The sequence below is a fragment of the Balaenoptera physalus genome (genome assembly GCF_965194825.1).
Source record: "Balaenoptera physalus genome assembly, chromosome: 13".
Classification (NCBI taxonomy): domain Eukaryota; kingdom Metazoa; phylum Chordata; class Mammalia; order Artiodactyla; family Balaenopteridae; genus Balaenoptera; species Balaenoptera physalus.
The window spans coordinates 38,353,314-38,375,850 of record NC_138892.1 but is presented as its reverse complement, the minus strand read 5'-3'; the positions used below and the strand labels follow the sequence as shown (position 1 = coordinate 38,375,850).

General features: G+C 35.2%; 1 protein-coding gene across 6 annotated transcripts in view; it reads left to right on the top strand.

Moving 5' to 3' along the window:
- ACSS3 (acyl-CoA synthetase short chain family member 3) overlaps positions 1 to 22,537 on the top strand; it is a 148,239-nt gene that overhangs the window by 120,726 nt on the left and 4,976 nt on the right. For 5 of the 6 annotated variants that reach the window (XM_082418964.1, XM_082418961.1, XM_082418962.1 and 2 more), the window contains 3 exons: positions 1,135 to 1,198; positions 10,527 to 10,608; positions 12,765 to 12,887. In XM_082418964.1, coding sequence (XP_082275090.1) covers positions 1,135 to 1,198; positions 10,527 to 10,608; positions 12,765 to 12,887 — 269 coding nt within the window. The remainder of the gene's footprint in view (positions 1 to 1,134; positions 1,199 to 10,526; positions 10,609 to 12,764; positions 12,888 to 22,537) is intronic. The other variant, XM_082418966.1, reaches the window with a different exon arrangement.

Sequence of the window (22,537 nt, the reverse complement as noted above, 5' to 3'; positions counted from 1 at the left end):
TAATGTAACATTTAATATTATACTTTTAAAAAGCCATATCCTTTTGGGAAAGGAAAGAAAATCATTTTTGTGTGAAAAACATTCAAAATAATGTAATACTTAATTTCACATTCATTGAGTATCTTACACAAGGTTATCACTATATTTTTTTTCAAGTAATTATTGTACAACACTATGAGAAGGGAATTTTTTCCACTTTTTAGACAGGGAAATGGGAGGGGTAATAGAGCAAGAATGTGTTCCAGGGCACGTAGTAAATTGGCCACCGTACTGGGATTTGGGGAGACAAAGATGAATTATCATGGCTTCACCCTTAATGAGCTCACATCTAGTGAGGGACAGATAGCTACACCGTTAATAATTGTCAGAATAGAATTTTGAAACAAAGTGCTCTGGGAACACACAGGAGCAATTAACTTTTTCTGGGGATAATGTTCTTCTTTTCTTATAGCATTTTTCAGTAGAATAACCTGGATGGATGAAGCCACATAAAGGATCTATTAAAGCTTAAAACATGATGATATATCCTTACTCTAGTTTGTACTAAAGATGACTGCATGTGGATACAAGCTTTGGTCTCTTGAAATCCTTCAGGATTTTAACAGTGTAGCATAGAACACACTGGGATAATATTTGGGAAGGTTAAATTGACCTTAAAGATCATAAGTGGATATTAAGCCTTAAATCAGAAAAAGGAGTTTGCCAGGCTTTTAAATTCTTTATTTTTATTGCTTGAAATATGTTTTGTCTGTGTTTTAACACTTTATATCCTTTAATTTTTGAAAAGCTGAACATATTTTTAATATTTTTGACAGAATGGAGGGGTATGTTTGAATGGATATAAACGTAGATTTAAAAATTACCAGTGTATTTGAAATACTATGTCTTTATTTAAGGGTGATTCTGAGCAAAAATTCATTATCTAATTAAAAATTAAAAACATGTACACTTTAAATTTTCATTTTTGCTTATTTATGTATGTTTGTGGTCTTACAGGAATTAAAGGATGCCTTTTTAAAGCTAGAGTTTTGGGAAGCTGCATATAGAAAATTCGGAAACATTTAAGCCTTAAGTTTATGTGTTTTTATTCAATTATTTACTTATTTATTTATTTTTTTATATTTTACTTTGCAGTTATGATTTTGGATGACAACATGCAAAAACTGAAGGCTCGGTGTTTAGGAAACATTGTGGTAAAGTAAGCAAAATTTTCAGTGCTACTGTTTAAAAGAGCAAGAATTGGTATGTAAAATTAAGAAAAAAATAGAGTGGCTGCAATGATATTACTAGTGAAGAGGTTCCAGAAAAAGCTTGTAAATTGTTTGAGAATACTCAATGCCAGCTGTTGTAATTTTAACATGGAAGCCCCATAAAGTGGAACCAATTTAGATAGGACTTGTAAAAAGATAAATCTTGCATCTTTTAAAAAATATTTCTGATTATACGAGTAATGCATAGATGATAAAAGTAACTTAAGTACCAAAAATATAAAGAAGTAAATAAAGTTTCTGTACTCTGACCCTTCAGTAATACAGTGTTAATTTTGTAATATATATGACTTTCCACTTTTTGAAATGCATTTTAGGTTGTTGGAACAACTTGGTTTATTCTCATGTATTCTTGTTTTTCCTTAACCCTGTCTCGCAAGCATTTTAAATTTTACTCTGCCTTTTAAAAATGTTTATTCCCTTTCTAGCCCTCTTAGTCTTTTTTGAATATTTATGATTATAAACAATGCAGTATTGAACATCCTTTTTGTGTTGTCTTCTTTTCTGATAATGACAATAGTACTGAATAAATTTCTAAAAGTGTAATTACTGGGTTAGATAATAGTACAATATATAATCCCTGACTCATCAAGTACCACAATTTCTTGCTAGCAGTTTTTATCATTGTTCATTTGATAGACAAAGTGCTAAAATTTGTAGTAAAAATATTCAAACGTACTTTCATTAAATCAGGACTTTAAAATTGTTAAGCTAGCAGAAGCTGAATTGGAAGTTGATTAAGCTGGAGACACACAGTATGTGACATTTTAATAATTGATACAGGTAGCTTTATTGCTTCTGATTAGCATGATATTGGCATCTCTACTGATATGCCTTAAGTAGTAGAATTTGCCAGAATGAGCTGTTTTGAATAAAGAACATTGCATGTGGTTTTAAAAAAGTTTTATTTTCCTATTTATTTAAAAGAATTCTTATTACTTGGCATTCTCAGATTGGTATAAGATTTTACTCAGGTTAATAAAACATTTTAAGTTCTTTGAAAATTAAATGAAAAATAGTTATTTTAAAAATAATGTATTTTTTCAAGTAGGGATACTTTAACCTTATAAAAGGCTAGTAGAGGAGATGCACTTTATGTATATTTCTTCTCAGATTTTTATTGTTATCAGTAAACATGTGAACACTTTATTACTTTTTTTAATTTAAATTTTAAGATGTTGCTGGCAAATGGAAAAATTAATACTGAATATACCATTTCTATTCATATTTTTCTGAATCAGAATCCATATTAACATAGAGCTGATTGAAATCTTACCTGTGAGGGGGAAAATTGTTGGGGACAAGAGGAAGGCTTGCTAAATGATTAATCTGAACAAGATTGTGGATGGATGCTTAACTAGCTTAGGGAAGCACATGGTTTGTGAGAGCTTTTAAAAGCACTCTAGCAGCTTGCATTTTATATAACCCCTAACTCTAAGTGAGTCATCTATTTCATAAAGCAATGTTTGCAAGATCCCAAAGGTGGCATTTGATGCCAGTAGAGTTTTAAACCCGTCATGCATCCTGTCACTCTAATTATCAGTGGCCTCACGCCACATCCATTCAGAAATAATAAAGCACATAAACTACAATTTTTTTCTCATAGCCATTAGTGTTACTTCAAGTACTTGAAAATAACAGAACTATTTATTGCCTTAAAACATTCTGTGCTTTAGGTTGTCGCCAATTCAGAAAGATTTTCTTCCCTCTCTATTCCTAAACAGGCAATGTTATTGTACAGATCTCAGATTCTGAGATTTCATTATAAATTATTTGATGATACAATATATTATGACATGCAGTGGACTTTGATTCATCCCTTAAGTTAACAGTGAAACTAAGTATTTGAAAATATTATGTATATATAATTATATTCAAAAAGTAAGGTAGAAATAATGAGGAAAAAACGTTACCACCAAGATCTCTCTTTTTGTAATAGAACAGTCTTGAAACCTTATTCCAGGAACTCATTTTTATCTGTTAGAGCAAGGATTTCCTTTTGAAACCCTCATCTCCAGTAGCCATTCCAGTCTAACTCATTGACCTGAAAATATTTCATGCATCCCAATAGCTGCTCGCAGTATGCATAGGATGTTTTTGTATTTAATCAGGAAGACTTGCTTGTATCCATCTATAGCTATTCTGTATGCTCTGAAGGGACACACATCATTCATCCAGAATGGAAAATGGCTGATGAATGCTTTTTAAGAGAACATAATAGATATATGTTTAATTGAATTAAGGGAAGGGAAAAAGCACACCTTCTTGCCTTAATAAAAATTACCGAGGTTTAAAAAAGCAGTGTGTAATTTGAGAAGAGAATGATTTTTTCCATGTAGACCATATTCTAAAGGTCTGTCATCTGAAAACCAGGGTCCTTTCCAGGGACCAGCTACCTGAGTCCCCAGAACCACTTGGTGGACTTTTAAAGGTGTTTGATGAGAGATTATATATGGTTTCCAGGGTTTACAAAATATCTGAAATTCTAATGTTTAAGAAACTTGAAAAATTTATAATCAAAATGGATATATATTTAATTGAAAATCTATAAACTTTAACATCTTAACAATTTCATTGTCAATTTAGTCTTCATAAATTTTTCATTTTATTTGCAAACAATTTTTAGGTTGTATTTTCTTACTTCCCATGATTCCTGAGTATGTACAGTGATTGCTAAGAAATAATAACCAATGGTAAACTATAGGTGTGGCTTCTTGCCGTATGATTTCAAAAGCAAAAATATAACCTTTTCTTTTTCAGAAAAAGTTCTAGTTTATATGCTGTATTGCTATATTATACTATCTTTGCATGGATATGAGGTGAGGCCATCAATAATAAGAATGACTCGGTCCCTAAGAGGCTTAAAACGGAGCTGGCATTAAAAGCTACCGTGGGGAGAGACCGCCAGCCAGAGATAGATGTCCATTCTTCTCCATTATTCATGCCCATGCTTTTCTTTATTACTTGTATAATAATTAAGTGGAATATTCTTTGAAAGAAAAATATTCCCTAATGCTACTTATGTTCACTAATTATACCTGTAGTGATTAGAAAGAATAGAGGGAAAAAGCTGCGTAGAATATTTGAAATGTATGGGGTTCAAACTACATTAAAGTAAGTCAGCAAAAATATTACATCTCACTGTTTTAATCCCAAATTTGTTTGTTTTTTGTAAATACAGTTATAGCTTCTTGTTTCACTGTAAAATCTATTACAAGTAGTATAAATAACATTTGAAACTATCTTTCTCTGGCAGTTTCTTTAAAATCTGAAGCTATAATCATATTTCTAAGTTTTGCAAGGTACTAAGCATAATGATTCAGTTTATCATGTTAAGATGACTCATCCCCAAACCAGAAATAATGATATGTGGTAATTTTGATAAAACCTCTTGATCCACTTCAGCTCTTTTAACTCCTTTGTTAAGGCTTTCTAGAAATCTCTGTTTTCCTCCTCTGGGGATCCCTAAACTAGAAGGTAGACATTTAAGTGATTCCTAAACTACTGTAGACCCTAGGATGTAATAAACATCAGTCTTGCAGTTCTTGTAGATTACTTGCTTTCAAAGGATTTATCTTTCTAGTAGAAGAGAAAACTGCATGCCTGCATGGTAGAAAATTCTTTTGATTTTGAAACTTACGCCAGGCAGTTAATTTTGTGGGAAAGTTATGATACCTGAATTGCTATGAATACAAAATGTTCATGAATTTTAGAAGGTGCTTCTGTAATTGCAACCAGAGCTTCAAAGTGCAGAAATATGAGTCAGTAATTTCCAGGCAACACCGTGCAGGGCATGAGAGAAAAGGTTAACTGCAGTGCCTTCCTCAGTACCACAGTGCTCACTGTTGTTAAAGCCATAGGTCTCTGACTCTTCCTGATTCGTGGGCACACATTTTTCCCTGACCAGACATGGTTGTTGCTGTTGGAAGTGCAGCTTGTCTGCCTCCTGCTGTGTCCCGCTGGCCTGTGCCCTGCAGGCAGTGATGGGGTGCCAGGGAGCTGGATGGCCTTGTCTAAGCGGCTTGTACTCTGGTGCCTGCCGATTTCTCAGCCTGCAGTTATTGAACACTTGGTCCTTAATGATGTTTGTTCACATCCTTATAGTTTTGCAGGAGTGATTTGGTCACTTATTGTGCTGCTGTTTGGGAGAGGATCAGTACGGCTTTCCTTCACCAGTGTATCCTTTGAATAAACCAAGGATGTCATGTAATTGTAATCCCATTCCTTTCTAAATCTCCTATGCAGATTTTAGTATGATCTTTTATTAGCCTTACAACACTGTGCGGTAGGCAGTGGGACAGATATTATCTCATTTTCGACATGGGAATCTGAACATCATTAGTAGTTACACAGCTAGAACTCACATTTCTAACCCAGTTGTTTGTCTGCCCAGAGAGCAAGAAATTATGGCCTAATCAGTCTCTTCTGGGGAGATGAAAAGTAGCTTCGTAGGAAAATCACAAGTAGAGCCTAAAGACCTTGTAGGAAATACTGGGAGTGCAAAGTTGGGATCTAACTCCAGAATTCTCTAGGGAACAGGAGTTTTGTCTTCAATTTACAGTATTTGTGTTGCAAATGGGGATTCCTGATGGAGCAGTGAGTACAGATCATCCTTTATCTGGGGTTGGAGGCATCTAGGAGTTTTATTTCAGATTGATCAGGGATGTTTACCTTCTACAGTGATGGACATGCTCTTCCTTCATTAGCTATTTAAGGATTTCTCTATGATACCTCCCCCTCAACACACACACACACACACACACACACACACACACACACACACACACACACACACCCCACATTACTGCTGCCTCAGTTATTTCTCTTACCGCTTAAGAATGTTCTCTTTGGAAAGGATTTTCTCTAAGAGAAACTCCTCATTCACAATTGGATAGTTTGTAACAAAACTCACCTTCTCACTCTGTTTGGGAAGAGTTAGGAAAGGTATCACAGGGTGGTAACATTTGGTCTTGTATTTGAAGGATGAGGATAGGCATTTCCCGACATATTTCTTAGTATTTTCAGAAAATTTCCTTCCTTCTGCCAGTCCAATGAATTTTTATGTTATTGTAACTACAGAAAAAAAAAGTATTTTTTCTAGAACTTTAGAAGTAGAGCCCCAGTGCACTCACTATTCCAGAAGGAAAACCTGCATTTAATATAGAAAAATCATTAGGTTAGCAACAAGAAAAGCGTTAATTTCAAATACTGCAAAAAAATTCTGCTCTAGTTCATATACACCTAACTTCTTTCTGGAGACTATTGCTTCTCTTCTCACATGTTTTACTTCATATATATATGAAGTACATATATATATATATATATATATATATATAGCAATAATATATATATAAAGCAACTATATATATATATGTACACACTTCCAATTCTGGAACTCCCTTTTCTTTTCTGCTTTTCTTTAGGACCAATAAATGGCATTTTCCAAGGTACCTTCTTTAGAGTCTCTTTTCAATATTGAAATAACATCTGAATTTTTAGACACCAGACTTTATTAGTGAAGAATGGATAGCATTCTCTTATTTTATCCTACTAATTACCAATTGTGATTTCATATCTTGCTTTCCAGCCTGTTCCTCAGTTAGACTTGGGGATAATGAAGAAGTTTTCTAGGGGCATCTCAAAAATGACTTGGGACCAGACACATATGCCATTTGCAGCAGGTGCATACCTTGGCTGGTGATAAAAACTTCCCTTCCAAGAGTTCCTGGCAGTATAGGATTTAACCATCTGCTGTAAAACTTGCCTGACAAATATCTTAAATGTTTACATTTTGATGTTATGTCATTAATTTAATGGAGTGGACATCATTCATTACAGTCTTTCTCCCTATATGTATTCTAAAAATTACTAAATTTCTTGTAAATATACAATATTCCAGGATCTCCACGCATCTCAGATAATAATAGTTTATATATTCTTTCCATTAATGTCTAACACAGTGATTTTAGGAATACCAAGCACTCAACAAATACTTGACTGAATAAAGAAAGTGCATGAGTTAATGCATGCATCCATGAATGAATAAATAAATTAGATGATCAAATAATTCTTCTGGTGTTTTCTTCTCTAACTCTCAAATCTCCACCCTCTCTCCATTGGCTACTCTGCTCAACTCTTCCCCATCCTAAATCAGCCTGCCTCTGCATTAAACCCTGACGTACATCTCTCCTTCCAGTCACCTGCAAACTTTTAAAAAGTATAGTCTAACCTTACTGCCTGCACTTACTTTCCTGCTTACTCCTTGATCACTCCAGTTCTTTCGGCTCCACTCTGCAGAAATGGCGATCCTGGGGGAGATTCACAGCATCTCAGTCACTAAGTTCCATGACCTCTGTTGAATCCGCTTTCAAACAAAATTTGCACTTCACTTGACCTTGTTGAACGCTCAGTCATTATTAAAACTCTGCTCTGGAGGCCCCTCACATACTATCCTGGTTCTCATACAGTTGTGATTTGGTTATTTTTGTTCATGGTCTTTTTTTTCCTTGGTCCCTCTTTAATACTGTGTTTGGCCTTGGATTTCTCCTTCCTATTCTGTAATCTCTTCCTGGATATACCCTTGCTATGTTATACTTAATTCCCAAGGTCTATAGGTATATCCAAACTTATGCAGACCTTTCTCACAGATGATATAAAAATCCCTACTGTCCCTGTTCTTCAGAAAATGTATGCAGATATTTAAAGTTTTGTGCAACAGCTGAGAAAGCTGGTATCCTTAAAGCTTATTATTTATTTGTTTACTTATTTTGGAGGATGGCTACCTCTACTTGTAATCCTCTAGGCTTTAATTAATTATAAGAATATAATCTATATGTTACTAACTGCTAGTACCAAATTTTTTTCAGGAAGTAAGAGAAAACACAGATTATCAGGCCATCTTCTTTTAAGAATGGAGATTGCAAACTTAACCAACTTCTGGGAAGTGTAAGATTTCCTTTTCTCTCCAGTAACACCCTTACCAGAAAATGCTAAACTCTTGGTCTCACGTGCACACACTCAATTAGGTACATTCTAGGCCACCAGGAAACTCAGCTCACATTCGATACACTAAGTACTAACTCATTTGGATTATTATTGCAAACACTCAGAAGTCTCTATTGTGAAGAGGCAGTGCGTGGATGCTGGTGAACCAGAATCTTAGATTTGGGGTAGATAAAACGGATGAGACACTTCTTTAACAATATGCCCTTCTGTATGCATTGTTCTTCGTATGGGCAGTGTTTTGTGTTTACGGATTTGGATCAGGATTTCTGTGTGTCTGTGTATCTGTGGAACTAAGGAACAACTGCTGCCACTCGACCTGGTGTGTGCATTCAAATTTATCTCAGACCGCACCACTCTCTGTTGTCCCCAGTACAGCCTGAATGTTAGTTGCCATTTATTATCACAGTGGCCTTTTTATTCTTATTGTAGGGAGGTATTTTCTTATACCCAAGCGTCTGTTAAAAGAATATCCCCATGAAACACAGAAAGAACTCTATATTGTGGTACATTTTTGGGGAAACAACTGAAAATTATTTCTTACTTAATATGCAAGCGGAATGCATCTCTGTCAGGTTTATTGTTCTAGTTGTATATTTTGAGTATAGTCAGCTTCACTCATTAGTGTTTCCTCTTGTGGCCCATGTTGGCTTTTGATTTGTCATTTCTTCTCAGCGTCCTCTTCATTTGTTTACCCTCAGCATCCTGTAAATGCTGCTAAATAAATGATTTTTAGTGGTTGCCATATTCACATTGTATTTCAATGTTTAATGATGATTTTTACACTTGTTATAAAAATATTAACAATTAAAACAAACAGATAAAGTGAAATTATATACAAGGTTCATTAGAAAGATTAACATAGAAAAATCAGGTAAAAGGACCTGACGGGATCATCTGCTTCAGCTTGCTGCCTTCCTGCAGGTTTAGTGATGAACAGTAATAGTAACAACAGCAACAGCAACAATATAGCAGCATCTCTGTAGTTTTGGGGTTTTTTTTTTCAGGTTACAAAATGCTTTCGCATGCATTTTATGAAATTACAAGGGGTCCAGAAACGCTGATGTAGCCTTTTTTCCTCCATCTTAAAATATTACAAAAAGAAGACCTAGCAAGGGAGGACCTATGGGTAGGCCAGACATAGAGGAAATGGGCAATCCCAGCTGGGCAGCGGATCCCACTGGTAACAGCATTTTCTGCCTGACAGAATGTGAGAATACAGTTCAGTGTCTCAGAAGTCCAATATTGGGGTAGAAGGTGTGTGATGTTGCCTCATGTTGGCAGTAACCATGTCTACTTCATTTTCCATTTTCTCACATCTGCCCTGTGAAGTCACCGCTTCACTTGGTGTTTTTTGTGAGTACAGGAGGGTAGGGTTTTGAAAATCTTTAAGTTTTACAGTATCTAAATTTCTAAACTATAAAGCATCTAAAAAGTTTCCTGAAAATACACTGAGCGGTTATTTTTGTTAGGTAATACTTCCTACAGGGAACCGATATGAGAATTCATTTGTTTATATAAAGATAGATAGATAGACAGATGGATGATAGATAAAGATTAAGCCCTTGTTGTGTGTATAACACCTGTTTCATACTACGGAGGAATGAAAGAAATATAAGAGGAAATTGATTGAAAAGAACAGATATACGCTACCTTCTACTTTATATGCTCACCTATCTTCATGTGTTCATAGGGGTGAGAAATCTCATAGGTCTGGATGCTCATGAAAAGAAAGAACAGAAGAGAGAAGAGTGAGAGGGAATTCTCAGAGTGGGGAGGCACATTGATTGTGAAGATAAGACTGTTCGTGGGATGTTTAATAGGAACATCTTATCACAAAGAGACTGGCAAAGGTGGCAGTTGGTACCTTGATACTTCAAAAAAATAGATTTGTTTGCCTATGGTGGAAGGATATTTCTCTCAAAAAGTAATTCAGTGATGCATTTTTGGTTCCTTTTTGCAGATGTTATGCTTCTTACTGAAACAATGATTGATGCTAATAACTATTTGAATGCCAAATGTGTGTGCCTTTTGTGCCCTTCCCAGAAACCACAGTCATCCCTTCGTGACTTTGCTATGTCATGGTCAACCACTTCAGCCTCAGTTAGACATGATCTGTCCAGTGGATTTAGGGTTTACAATTCAATGTGGGATTTGAATTGTAATTGTCCATCACAGTGAAAAACTGTTAGTTGTAATCAATCTGTCTTTATTACCACTTTCATCATAATTCTCACTGCTCTGTTTTTATATAAGGTTGCCATTACCACCTGGAGCTTTTTCAGGACTCTGGAAGAATCAGGAGGCATTCAAGCATTTATACTTTGAAAAATTTCCTGTAAGAACTTTATTGTACCTTTTTTTTTAATCATCTTACACACTTCTCTCTAGTTCTTGCCTATTAAGTTGAGCGGCTGGCTTTTAGAATCATGGATCACAAAGCAACTTTTAAAGGTTATTTGGACCAGTTTCCAGATCTCAGGGATAAGAATGCCCAAACCTCAAATGTCTAAATAAGTCATTTTAATAGTTTTTATCAATCTCTGGGCATAGAAATTTATCCATTTCTCTTAGCAGCTTTTTCTGAAATTTAACAGCCTTTCATATCAAGAAAGGTTTTGTTAAATTAAAACTTCTGGGGACTTTCTGTATGATTTCTCACATTGGATCCCTCTGCACAGACTGAGAACATCTGATCAGAACTGGACACTGTCATTAGAACCTCTTTACCTCCTTTCCGCTGGTTATGTGAGCAAAATTTGTTCTGCTTGCCAGAAGTTGTATTTTTAAAAATCCCTTTAACTATTACTGACATTCTTTCCTGAGTGTCCTCTGAGTTCTTTATTTTATAATACAGATACAGGGTAGAGACTGTGTTCTCATCGCCTAACCTCCAGTGCTCTGGATAACAAAAAGTATCTTTCTGTGTTCTGTTTTATCATTTACCTATTACTCTGTGGTTTGTGTTTATAACAGCACATAATTGATAATACGCGAAAGGGTCCCACTATCATCTTTCTGCTGTTTCTTCGCTTCTGTTTCTTTCCCTGAGAGATATACCTGGTCCTCATTATACACTGGGTAAAAAAGAATGAATGATTAGAATTTCATTTTTAAAAAAGGTGAGTCTATTTAGCATTCTATCTTTATTATTTGTGAGTGAAGGACAGCTAACCTAATCAACTAGAAAAATGACAAGAATTAAAATAGCTTCCTTTAGAAAGACATCTCAGGGTTAAATGACCTCAGTAGCCAAGATTAAACGTGCCCCCAGGGACTGTGGCAGAGAAGATTTGTCAGTAGAGTTGACTCCAATCAGCCCAATCTATCTGCCTGATGGGCCACAGTCAAATCATCAGAGTACTGATGTGATTAATTACAACCTGACAATGGCTCATAATATGTGCATGTGGTTTTCAACATGACCACCTTTAACACTGAAAGCTCCTTCAAAGCCCCATAAACCATAGTTTATGATTAAACTATATGTAGTGAATCTATACTCTGTCTTGTTACCCTGACCTCAACCCTTTCCTCTAAGGACTTAATAACAGCACAGAAGGGTTCTATAACTTGCCCACAGTTTAGAAGTAACAGAGCTGACATTTGGACCCATATATTCTGGCTCCAGAGCCCATGTCTTAACTTTACTCTCTGATAGTAATTGCAGTAAGAGCTGCCAATCATTCAGGGCTCATGATGTGCCAGGGTCTGCCCTCTTTATATGCCCCATCTCATGCATGCTTCTCACAGCCTTGTAAGGTATGGTCCATTACCCTATTTAGTAGATGAACATATTGAGTCTTAGGAAGATTTAGAAACACAAATAGTGACTCACCTGGATTTGTCCTGAAGCCCATGCTTGTAACACAGGTATTAATGTAACTCAGAAGCATTAGGGGAAGTAATATTTCTTTCTTTCTACTTCTTATTCTTCTTGATTTTACATTCTATTGTGATATCTGGACCAGTGAAGATGTACTGCTACTCTTGAGTTGATTAAAAATTAAATTTTATACTTACTATTTAACTATATTTCACTGAAGCTCCAGTGCAATCCAAATCTATGTTAACAAACTAGTAGTCTATTTTGTAATTATTCATAGAGAGCTTTAATGCTTTTAAGAATTAACACAATTAAAGAAGAAATCTATCAAAGAACTACTTTGCAATACGAAAGTATACTGGAAATATTGAGCTATTACTTCTCCATTAAAAGGAAGAAATTGGGTTCATAAGCTTTACAACTCTCAGTTCAAACACTTAACGTGAACATATATAAGAACACTTTTATTCCTGGCTGTTAGGGGAGCAGAGAGATTCTAGTAGGCTTTCAAAATCAAAAGTAATTTAATTCCATAGGCTAGTTATGAAAAAAATTCAAATGAATATAGTAAACCTATTTCTATCACATTTTATATTTTACCAAGCTTAAAAATGATTACATTACCTAATACTACATGCTAATCAGACATTATTTATTTTTATTTTCAGGGATACTATGACACCATGGATGCTGGTTACATGGATGAAGAAGGTTACATATATGTTATGTCTCGAGTTGATGACGTGATAAATGTTGCAGGTCACAGGATTTCTGCAGGTGCCATTGAAGAGGTATTGATGACTATTGGTCTTTTATTCCAGGTAGTGTTTAGGGACAGAACTGAGCTGAAGTCAATGTTGAGGTTATGTCATTCCACTTGGAAAATTTCCAGACCCTTCCTTTGAAGCATAGACTCGGTTGGTCGCTCTGGTATTTCTCTCACCTCACTTTCTCTCCTGTGGATTTTCCTGTTCTCCAAATTCCCCTGATTCCTGCCTGAGTGGTAGAGAGGAATTTTAAGCACTTACATATATTTGTAATTTATGGGAGAGTCTATATACATTTGCTTCTTGATCCTTGCTACTTGATTGCTTCTAGCTTCTTGATTTGCGCCTGTTGATAACCAGGTTTACATATAGTCTTTACTGGGTGTGTGATTTAAACATTTTATTGTACTCTTAAATCCGGAGAATTTTCTTCCAATGTAAATTACACAAAGTCCCCAGAAGAGTATTTTAAAATGTTTTCAATTTTTTTTACCTTAAAATAGAGTAAAATCCTCCTTTTTATTGTATAATACTATGAGTTTTTTACTTATTGTATAGATTCTTGTAGCCATCACCAAGAACCAGGATACAGAAAAATTTCAACACTGCCAAAGAATTTCCCCATAATGTCACCTTTTTATTCTGACCCTCCCCACCCCTAACCCCTGGGAACGACTAATTTTTTTTTGTTGTTGTTCCTATGTTTTTGCATTCTCTAGAATCTCATATAAATGGAGTAATACAGTATGTAACCTTTGGAGACTGGGCTATTTCATTTAGAAAAGTGCATTTGAGATCCATTCAAGTTGTGTGTATGTCGATTATTTGTCCTTTTATGTTGCCGTGCGGTATTCCACTGTGTGGGTGTACTAACCCATTTATGTTTCCTTTACCCATTAGAGGATAATTTAAGTGCTTCTAGTTTGAGGCAGTTATAAATAATGCTGCCATATACATTCAAGTTCAGGTTTTTGTGCAAAAATTAGTTTTCATTTCTCTAGGATAAACGCCTGTAGTGAGTTTGCTGGTTTACATGTTAAGTGTATGTTTAGGCTTATAAGAAACTGCCAAACTTTTCTCTAGAGCGTCTGTGCCATTTTATATTCCCACCCATAGTGTCTGAGGGCTCCTGTTTCTTCCCATCTTCATTAGTACTCAGAATTGCCATTATTCTTTATTTAAATCATCCTAATAGATGTGTAAAGGTATCTCATTGTGCTTTTAATTTGATTGTCTGTAATGACTAAAATGTTGGAAACCTTTTCTTGTGTTTATTTGCCATTCATGTATCTTCTTTGGCATTAAAATCTTCTGCCCATCTTTTTAAAAATTGGGTTGTTTTTCTTATTGTTCAGTTTTGAGAGTTTTTAAGGTATTCTGAATACAAGTCCTTTGTTTGATATGCAGTTTGCAAATGTGTATTTTTTTCCTGTCTGTGACTGGTCTTTTTATTCTCTTAAAAGTGCTCTTAATAGAGCAAAGGTGTGTTTCATATTGATGAAGTCTAATGCACCATTTTTTTCTTTTATAGATGATAATATTTATCAAAGAACTCTTTCCTAACCCAAGGTCATACTTTCTTCTTTGTTTTCACCTAAAATTTTATAGTTTTACATTTAGTTTTATTGTTTTACATTTTATATCACTTTACATTTACATTTTGAGGGGTTTTTTTGTATATAGTGCAAGATATAGGTTGAGGATTTTTTTTTTAATGTGGATGCCAATTCTTCCATATGTTATTTGTTGCAAAGACTGGACTTTCTCCATTGAATTGCCTTTGCACCTTTGTAAAAAATTAGCTGACAGTATTTGAGTGGGTCTATTTCTAGAGTATCTCTTGTTTTATTGATCTGTGTGTTTATCTTTTCACCAATACTATTCTGTCTTGATACTTTATAGAATGTCTTAGAGTTGAATAGTGTCCACTAGTTTCAAAATCGCTCCACTTTTCAAAAATCATTGTGGATATTCTGTTCCTTTACTTTTCCATATATATTTTAGAATGAGCTTTTCTATAGTTAAAATAAATCCTGCATGGATTCTGATTGGGATTGTGTGAAATCTGTAGATCGAGTTGAGAAAAATTGGTATCTGGACTATACTGAATTGTCCAATTCATGAACTTTGTACGTCTTTCCATTTATTTAGGTATTTTTTGATATGCTTCACTGACATTTTATACTTTTTAGTATGCAGATTCTGAACATATTTTCTTTTTTTTAATTTATTTTTTTATACAGCAGGTTCTTATTAGTTATCCATTTTATACATATTAGTGTATATATGTCAGTCCCAATCTCCCAGTTCATCACTTCACCACCACCACCCCCCCACCAGCCGCTTTCCCCCCTTGGTGTCCATACGTTTGTTCTCTACATCTCTGTCTCTATTTCTGCCCTGCAAACCGGTTCATCTGTACCATTTTTCTAGGTTCCACATAGATGCGTTAATATACAATATTTGTTTTTCTCTTTCTGACTTACTTCACTCTGTATGACAGTCTCTAGATTCATCCACGTCTCTACAAATGACCCAATTTCTGAACATGTTTTCTTAATTTATACCTAAGTATTTAGTTTTCTGAACTATTGTAAATAGAAATTTTTTTAAATTTTGGTTTCCAAATTTTCATTGCTAGTGGATATAGAACTGCTATTGACTTTTATGAACTGATATGTATCTTATGATCTTGTTAAATTCATTTATTAGTTCTAAGAGTTGTGTGTATGTGTGTGTGTGTATTTCTTGGGATTTCCTGTGTGGACAATCATGCTGTCTGTGAATAGAGATAGTTTTATTGCTTTCTTTCCAATCTGAATGTCTTTTATTTCTTTCTCTTGCCTTTTTGAACTGGTTAGAACCTCCACTATGATGTTGAGTAAGAGTGATGAGAGCAGTTACCCTCGTCTTGTTCCTGATCTTAGGGTAAAATCATTCAATATCTTACCGTTAAGAATGATGCTACCTGTAGATGTTTCTGTAGATGGCCTTTATCAAATGAGGAAGTTTCCTTCTATTACTAATTTGCTGGGGTTTTTTCTATCTTTTTTTTTTTTATCTTGAAAGAATGTTACATTTTGTCACATGCTTTTTCTGCTTCTATTGATATGATTGTGTGGGTTTTCTTTTTAAGCCTGTTAATATGGTGAATCACAGTAATTAATTTTCAACTGTTGAACCAGCCTTGCATTGCTTGGGATATACCTCACTTAGTTGCAATGTATTATTGTTTTAATATATTGATTTTTAAAAAAATTTATAGTAATTTTTGTTGATCAGAAGTTGGCTTTGTGTGGTAATCATGTTTTTAATAGTGTTTGTATCATTTATCTTTTTCCATCCTTTCCTTTTTAATATATCTAGATCATTACGTCTCCTGTGGCCTTTCTGTAGATAACATATAGTTGGGTCTTGTTCTTATTTTAATCCAATTTTACAATTTCTATCTTTTAACTGGTGTTTTCAAGACCATTAACATTTAACTTAAGTATTGATATATTTATATTTATGTCTCCAAGTTTATTATTGGTTTCCGTCTTGCCTTTTCTCTTTTTTAATTCCCTCATGTTACATTTTCTCCCTTCTTTTAAGTCATTTGGTTCTTTTTTTGTAGCTTCTATTTCTTTGCTGAGAACTTCTCCATTCATTCCAAGGGTGCTTGCCCATACTTTTTGGGCCACAGTTACTGTGGAGTTTTTAATATTTATCTTTGTTAATTTTATCCTAAACGTGCAAATGAGGCATTCTTTGTCAAAGACAGATTTCTTAATAATAAGTGTGTCATTGCTTTCTTACTCCCGGTCTTATCCCTAGGTGACCCAACAAGAGCCGATGGGAAATCTCCCTACATAAGTAGCCAGCCACACCATAGATGAGAAATAAGGAAAATTATTTTTCTCTGCTTATAAAGAGGAAGGAGGCAGCTATCTTTCCCCCTCCTAAAGAGGTCTCCTTGGGCACATAATAGCCTGAATCCAAACTCCAGCTCTTTGATATGTACATAACATCTCTCCAGGAGGCAGATAGCCCTGTGTGTCTCAACTTTTACAACCTAGAAATGTTTCCAACTTCTAAGCCTTCATCTTTTTGACATGTAAATACCAAGGAAGATAGTGAGCCAGTCTCCCCAGCACCTTATGAGTTTAACCTAGGGATCTAGTCTAGGATGTAAGCATTTTGCCCACCCAGGGAAATTAGAAAATTTTATTATCCTTTCATATCAGAGCAATTAACTAAACAAACAGCTGTAGATCAAATTCTCAAGGTATTTGAAGAGTCTCAGGAGGCTAGGGTTTTTTATAGGACCAATGAAGAAATCTAGAAAGTTTTATTCCCCTACAGATATAATAGCTACATTAAAATCTTTATCTGATATTTGTAATATTTGGATTGGGGTTTGGCATTTGTTGATTATCTTTTTTAAAGAAGTGTTTAGGTCTTCCTAATTCTTTTCATGTCCAGTAATTTTACGTTTTATATTTTGACTATTTATGAGATTTTGGATCCTTTTAAAATCATCTGGATTTTTGTTCTTGTGATTGTTTATTTTAGCAGATGGTCAAGCCATTTAAGATCATACCACATGTCCTTACCCACTTTCTGTGGATTGTGGTTCCAGTGTCAATTTTGTTTTCAAAGCCTTTACAGTGCCATTCTAGTCCATCTCACTGTGTCTTTCTCCCAGAAGCCAATCTGAAACTCAAGTTAAGTGCTCAAAATCTGTGCTGTGCTGATTCTGGTTGGATTCATGCATATACAACTTTAGAGTAGGCTCAGGACATCATACTCAGATTTAAAATATCCTTTTTTCTAGCTCCTTTCTCTCCGCGATCTACTCTTCACTTTTTGATTCCCAGGGCTCCCTCTTACTGCTCTTCTCGGTATAAAGTCAGGGCTTCAGCCTCCCCGTACTCCTGCTGGGGTTCAGTCCTGCAGGGTCTACCTACACAGCGTCCCTGGGGTGAGGAAGGGACTCTGTCTCTTTGCTAGCACTTGCCTGGTATAGGGCAGAGCTAGTCAACAGGGATCAACTCTCAGGAACTGGATGGCTGCTGGTGGGGAGGACAAGTGGTACTGAATCTTTCCTGGCTCTCTTGGTGTAAGATGGGGGAGTCCCCAGCGCTCCATCCCCAGGATCTGCTGCACAGTGATAGTGGAGAAGGGAGAGGACACAGCTTTTTGGCTGTATTCACCTGGTGAAAGGTGTGAAGAGTCAACAAGGTGGTTACAGCTCTGTAGGAAGGAAGAGGGGCACTGCTTCTTCATTGGTGTCCATCTGGAGTAGGGAGGATAAAATCAAAATGATTCTGTTTCCCAGCTCCTCTGCTGCTTTTCCTGGACCTCTAGGTGGACACAGCAGGCATTTCTTAGGGCTTTTTCTGTCTGTACTTATTGACAGTTCCACATTTTTGACTGATGTAGAACCCAGGCCAGAATATATAGGAGGCAAAATCAACAAACCAACAAACCATAACAATGAAAACCAAAACCTTCTAAACAAACAAAAAACAAGGGACTCACCATCAGGTTGTCTCTCAAGTTCTGATAGAGTCTTCTGGTATGAATTTTAGCCCAACGTATTCCATCGCAATTAGTGGAAGTGATAAGATGGAATGTACTTACTCCATCTTTTCCAGAACCAAACCCAGAATAGTTTTCTAATGGAATGGGGCAAACTGCAGTTTAAATGAAAGAAAATGCTTAAAGCAGTATGACTGATAATGCAGTAGGATGAGAGTATGCAGAATCATAGTTCCCCTTTCTCCAATTAAAAAAATGGTCACTTTCTCAAAAGGTTGTACTTAACTTCAGCCCAAACTTAACACTTCTTGTCATGTAGGCTTTTCTTTCTTAGTGACAGTCAATGTGATATTATTTGAGTAAAAGGAAATAATTTTATAAAATATTTTGGAACATGTGACTTTAATCTGCTGTTATAATATTGTTTTTAACTAACTGTGAATTTTGTGATAACCTGAAATGGAAATTTATGCTTCATGTATTTTGGTGTGTTGACAAAAGGTGGTTCTGGCTTCAGGAACTTTTAATTTCTTGCTTATAGGAAATTACGTCCATTTCTGGCAGACTCAGCTAATCAAAATACAGAGATTACATGTGCATAGCTCTTATTATCAGTCAAAATTCTTAGTTCTCTCTTTTATTTTTAGAATGAAGAGTGTCAACCTATTCAAATATATATTGTGCTTTAATGTTTCTACTGACATGCTTCTCACTATATGTAACAGCAGAGTGAGGCAGGCAGAAGATAGGCAGTTAAAACAGCAAAACTGAAAAAACTGTGCCAGAATCCATGACATCTAACAGGAGTTTTGTCCCTGGGTCTTAGAGTGCTCATAGCACGTAACAGGACACCTCTCAGCCTTAAGCCTTCTTGAAGTGAATGTCTCCCTTTATATGAATTAAATGATTAATTCTTTATTGTATATTTATGTCTAATAAGGAAATTAATATCTCAATTCTGGGTTGTCTTCTCCATGTTAGAATCTATTAGAGGGTTGAAAACCAACATTTTTACCAGCTTTTTCCCAGCTCCTAGCAAAGTTGCTTAACAAATTGATAATATGTACATGAAATGTTCATATTGATGACAGCTTTTACTAAAGTGCCCAAACCTTATTTTATATTTAAATGCTTTTCTGGGATTCTTAATAATGAATGCTGGATTCCACTTTAATTTTTTGAAATAGGACTTGAGGGTCTTAAATCCATTGGGAGTATTATTTATAGAAAATAAAAAGAGACTGAATGTCTATTTACATACAGTGAAAATATCTGAGCTCTTTCAGTTTCCCAAAGTAACATTTGACAAATTTATCACCTTACATAAGACTAAATCAAACAGAAATTCTACTAAAATGACTACATCACAAACATTTCAGGAAACGCTATGTTCTTTTCTGTTCTCGACATAAGAAAATAGAGTCCTACAATGGCTTTTAGAAATTTAAGAGGACATTATCCTTGCATATCCCAATGCATGTGAGGGCCTTCTATAAATATCAAGTAATAACCAAATCTATTTGAAGAGCTGATTACTCTTTGAAAGCCTACCATCTAGCTGGACAGTTGGAACACTTAGGTGGAAGTTCAAGGTATTCTTAAGAAGAACATGTCCTAAATCTGCTAGTTCAGGTCATGCGAGCTCAAATTACTCGGAGTCAATGTGGTCCTTCTGCTTAGTTCTCTTTCACTGTTGTGGGCAGATCTTTTCATGCAGAGACATCTCCAGGGAACAAATTGGGCTCCCTGATTTCATTCTTTCACTCGTAGATTAAGATTTAGTTTAAGATTTAGTTTGTCAAATAATCCTAAGAGTATCCTTGGAAACTTGGAAATCTGGTGTTAAAATACTGCATTTAAAGCCTAGGGCAGTGTTCGCATACAATTTGCCCTTTCGAAGGTTATTCTGACCAATGCATCACTGTTTGTTTTTCAAGTTAGCTATTTTGTTCACTATTTTAGGAATAATTTCTTCAAGATTGAATATATTTCCATAAAGTGCACATTCAACAAAGATGCCATGCAATTTCATTTCTACCCAACATTAAATGACTACTGGATGTAAATAGTTGTAAAATTGCTGAATATTTTCCTGGGCACTGATATGAATATTGATGAAGATGTGGAATCTGGCAGTTTCCTAGATGACTCCATTGTCAGAGGAGGTAAAACAATATTCCTCCTCTTCCCATCGCAAAGACAATCTCCCACTGCAGAGTGGCTCCTTGTATTTTACGAGGGTGCTTGATTTAAACTAATTTTTTCTAAAATTAAAATACTTAAAACATAATTAAGAAACCTGTGTAATTTAGCCCACTAAAACCATAAAGCCATTTAAATCAAATAAAATTTACACAAAAATGGCAGTACTGCAGAAACCAAGAATGACAGTTACTTGCCAGGACTGTTACCATAACATTTATATGCTCACTTTGGGTGAAACAATTACCTTTTAAGTTGTGTCAGTTTTTTGGGTACTTGAATGCCAGTTAACCACAGATACTTCATGAATTTTATATGGAGGGAATATATGAATGTGGCTTTTGATTTTTTTCCCCCATAGGACATTTGGTGGGCTTCTGTCCCAATATGTTGCCAAGACATATTTTGATGCTTTCCCTTTTCACAATTCAGTTGTTGAAATCATTATTTGGCATGCAAATACTGTTTGTGGAGCCAACACAGAAAGCTGCCTCTCTTCCTTTGTGGCATCTTTTTAACACTGATAGAATAATATAATGTTTTATCCACTATAATGAACTTCATTTACAGATGGCACGGAATTCTGGAGAATGACATGTTTCTCACAGATTTTTAAGAATCATATCTTCGGTTGGCAAAAAATGGGAAACTTTGATATTACAAGGAATTGTGTTATATATTACTTCTGATTTTAAAATACTCTCTGCCCTTATAGAAAACCAGTCAGCGTTTTCCCATCCACTTCTAAAAACACTGAGACCAAGGATGGAAGTTAAAATAGCAAGGTGAAATAATGGCAGACTAGAAGTTTTGTTGTTCAATTTAGTTAAAATTATAGTCATACTGGTTATGTGCAAAATATCTGGATGTATGATTTTTTTTTTTTAACAGTGATTTAAACTGTAAAACTTCAAAAACTCAGGTATAGAAGCACCAGTGAACACTTTAATAAGTGGGATTTTGACCATTAAAACTCTGGCTAGCCAGGTAAAAGTATTTGTCTCTACTCATTAAGGGAATACTAAATCGGATTTAAAGGATTGAACCTACCAAGTCTGTGTCCTACCTGCTATAGAGAAGGTATTCTCTTCCACGGGCTGGTGACCGTCAAGACTAACTGCCCAAACAAAGCTCTGACAATAAAATGTGTCTCTACTCTCAACATACAGACTGAAAAGAAAATAAGACCTTAACAAATGGGAAACATTTTGAGAGTTCACACTGAAGCAGTGAGAGCAGGTGGTATTGTATGGTCTGTGTAGTATGTGTTTTGCAGAAGCTTTTGAGTCAGGAACCAACTAAAGGAAAGAGGGCGTAGACACCTTCATCTCAGCAATGAAGTTAATAAAACATATAGTACAAAAATCATTTATTTATCGCATACCATCCTGAGCACTGTAGGAGTCAAAAGCTATGTTGATGGCAGCCCTCACAACTGAATACTTCAAGGCTGATGCTAACAATAGTTTACGGGGCACTGTTGATTTGCATGCTTAATTAGGGGCAGTGTGAGATAGTCCACTGGGTTTGTACCAAACATTCTAGCAGTTCACTGAGTCTTCTAGGAGTTCAGAGAAGAGAAAGCTCATTTTCAGCTTGGATTAATTTTTTTTTTCCATAGAAAGTTTGGGATTTTTAGTGGCATGTCTCGGATTTTGTTGGTTTTTCTCTTCCCTCTCTGACTGTACCTTAATAGTCCAGTTTGTCAGCTTTTCCTTTTTCATACGGTCCTTAGATGTTAAGAGTTCTTTAAGGCTTTTACCTTTTTCTCTCACTGCTTTCTCCCCAAATAATCTCATCCATGTGCATAGCTTTCATTATCATTTATACATTAATGGCATTCAGATACACATTTTCAGATTAAGATTCTCCTCAGATCCAATTGCCTTGACTCGGATGTCTGAAAGGTACTTCAAATGGAATATCTCCAAGACTTAATACATGATTTT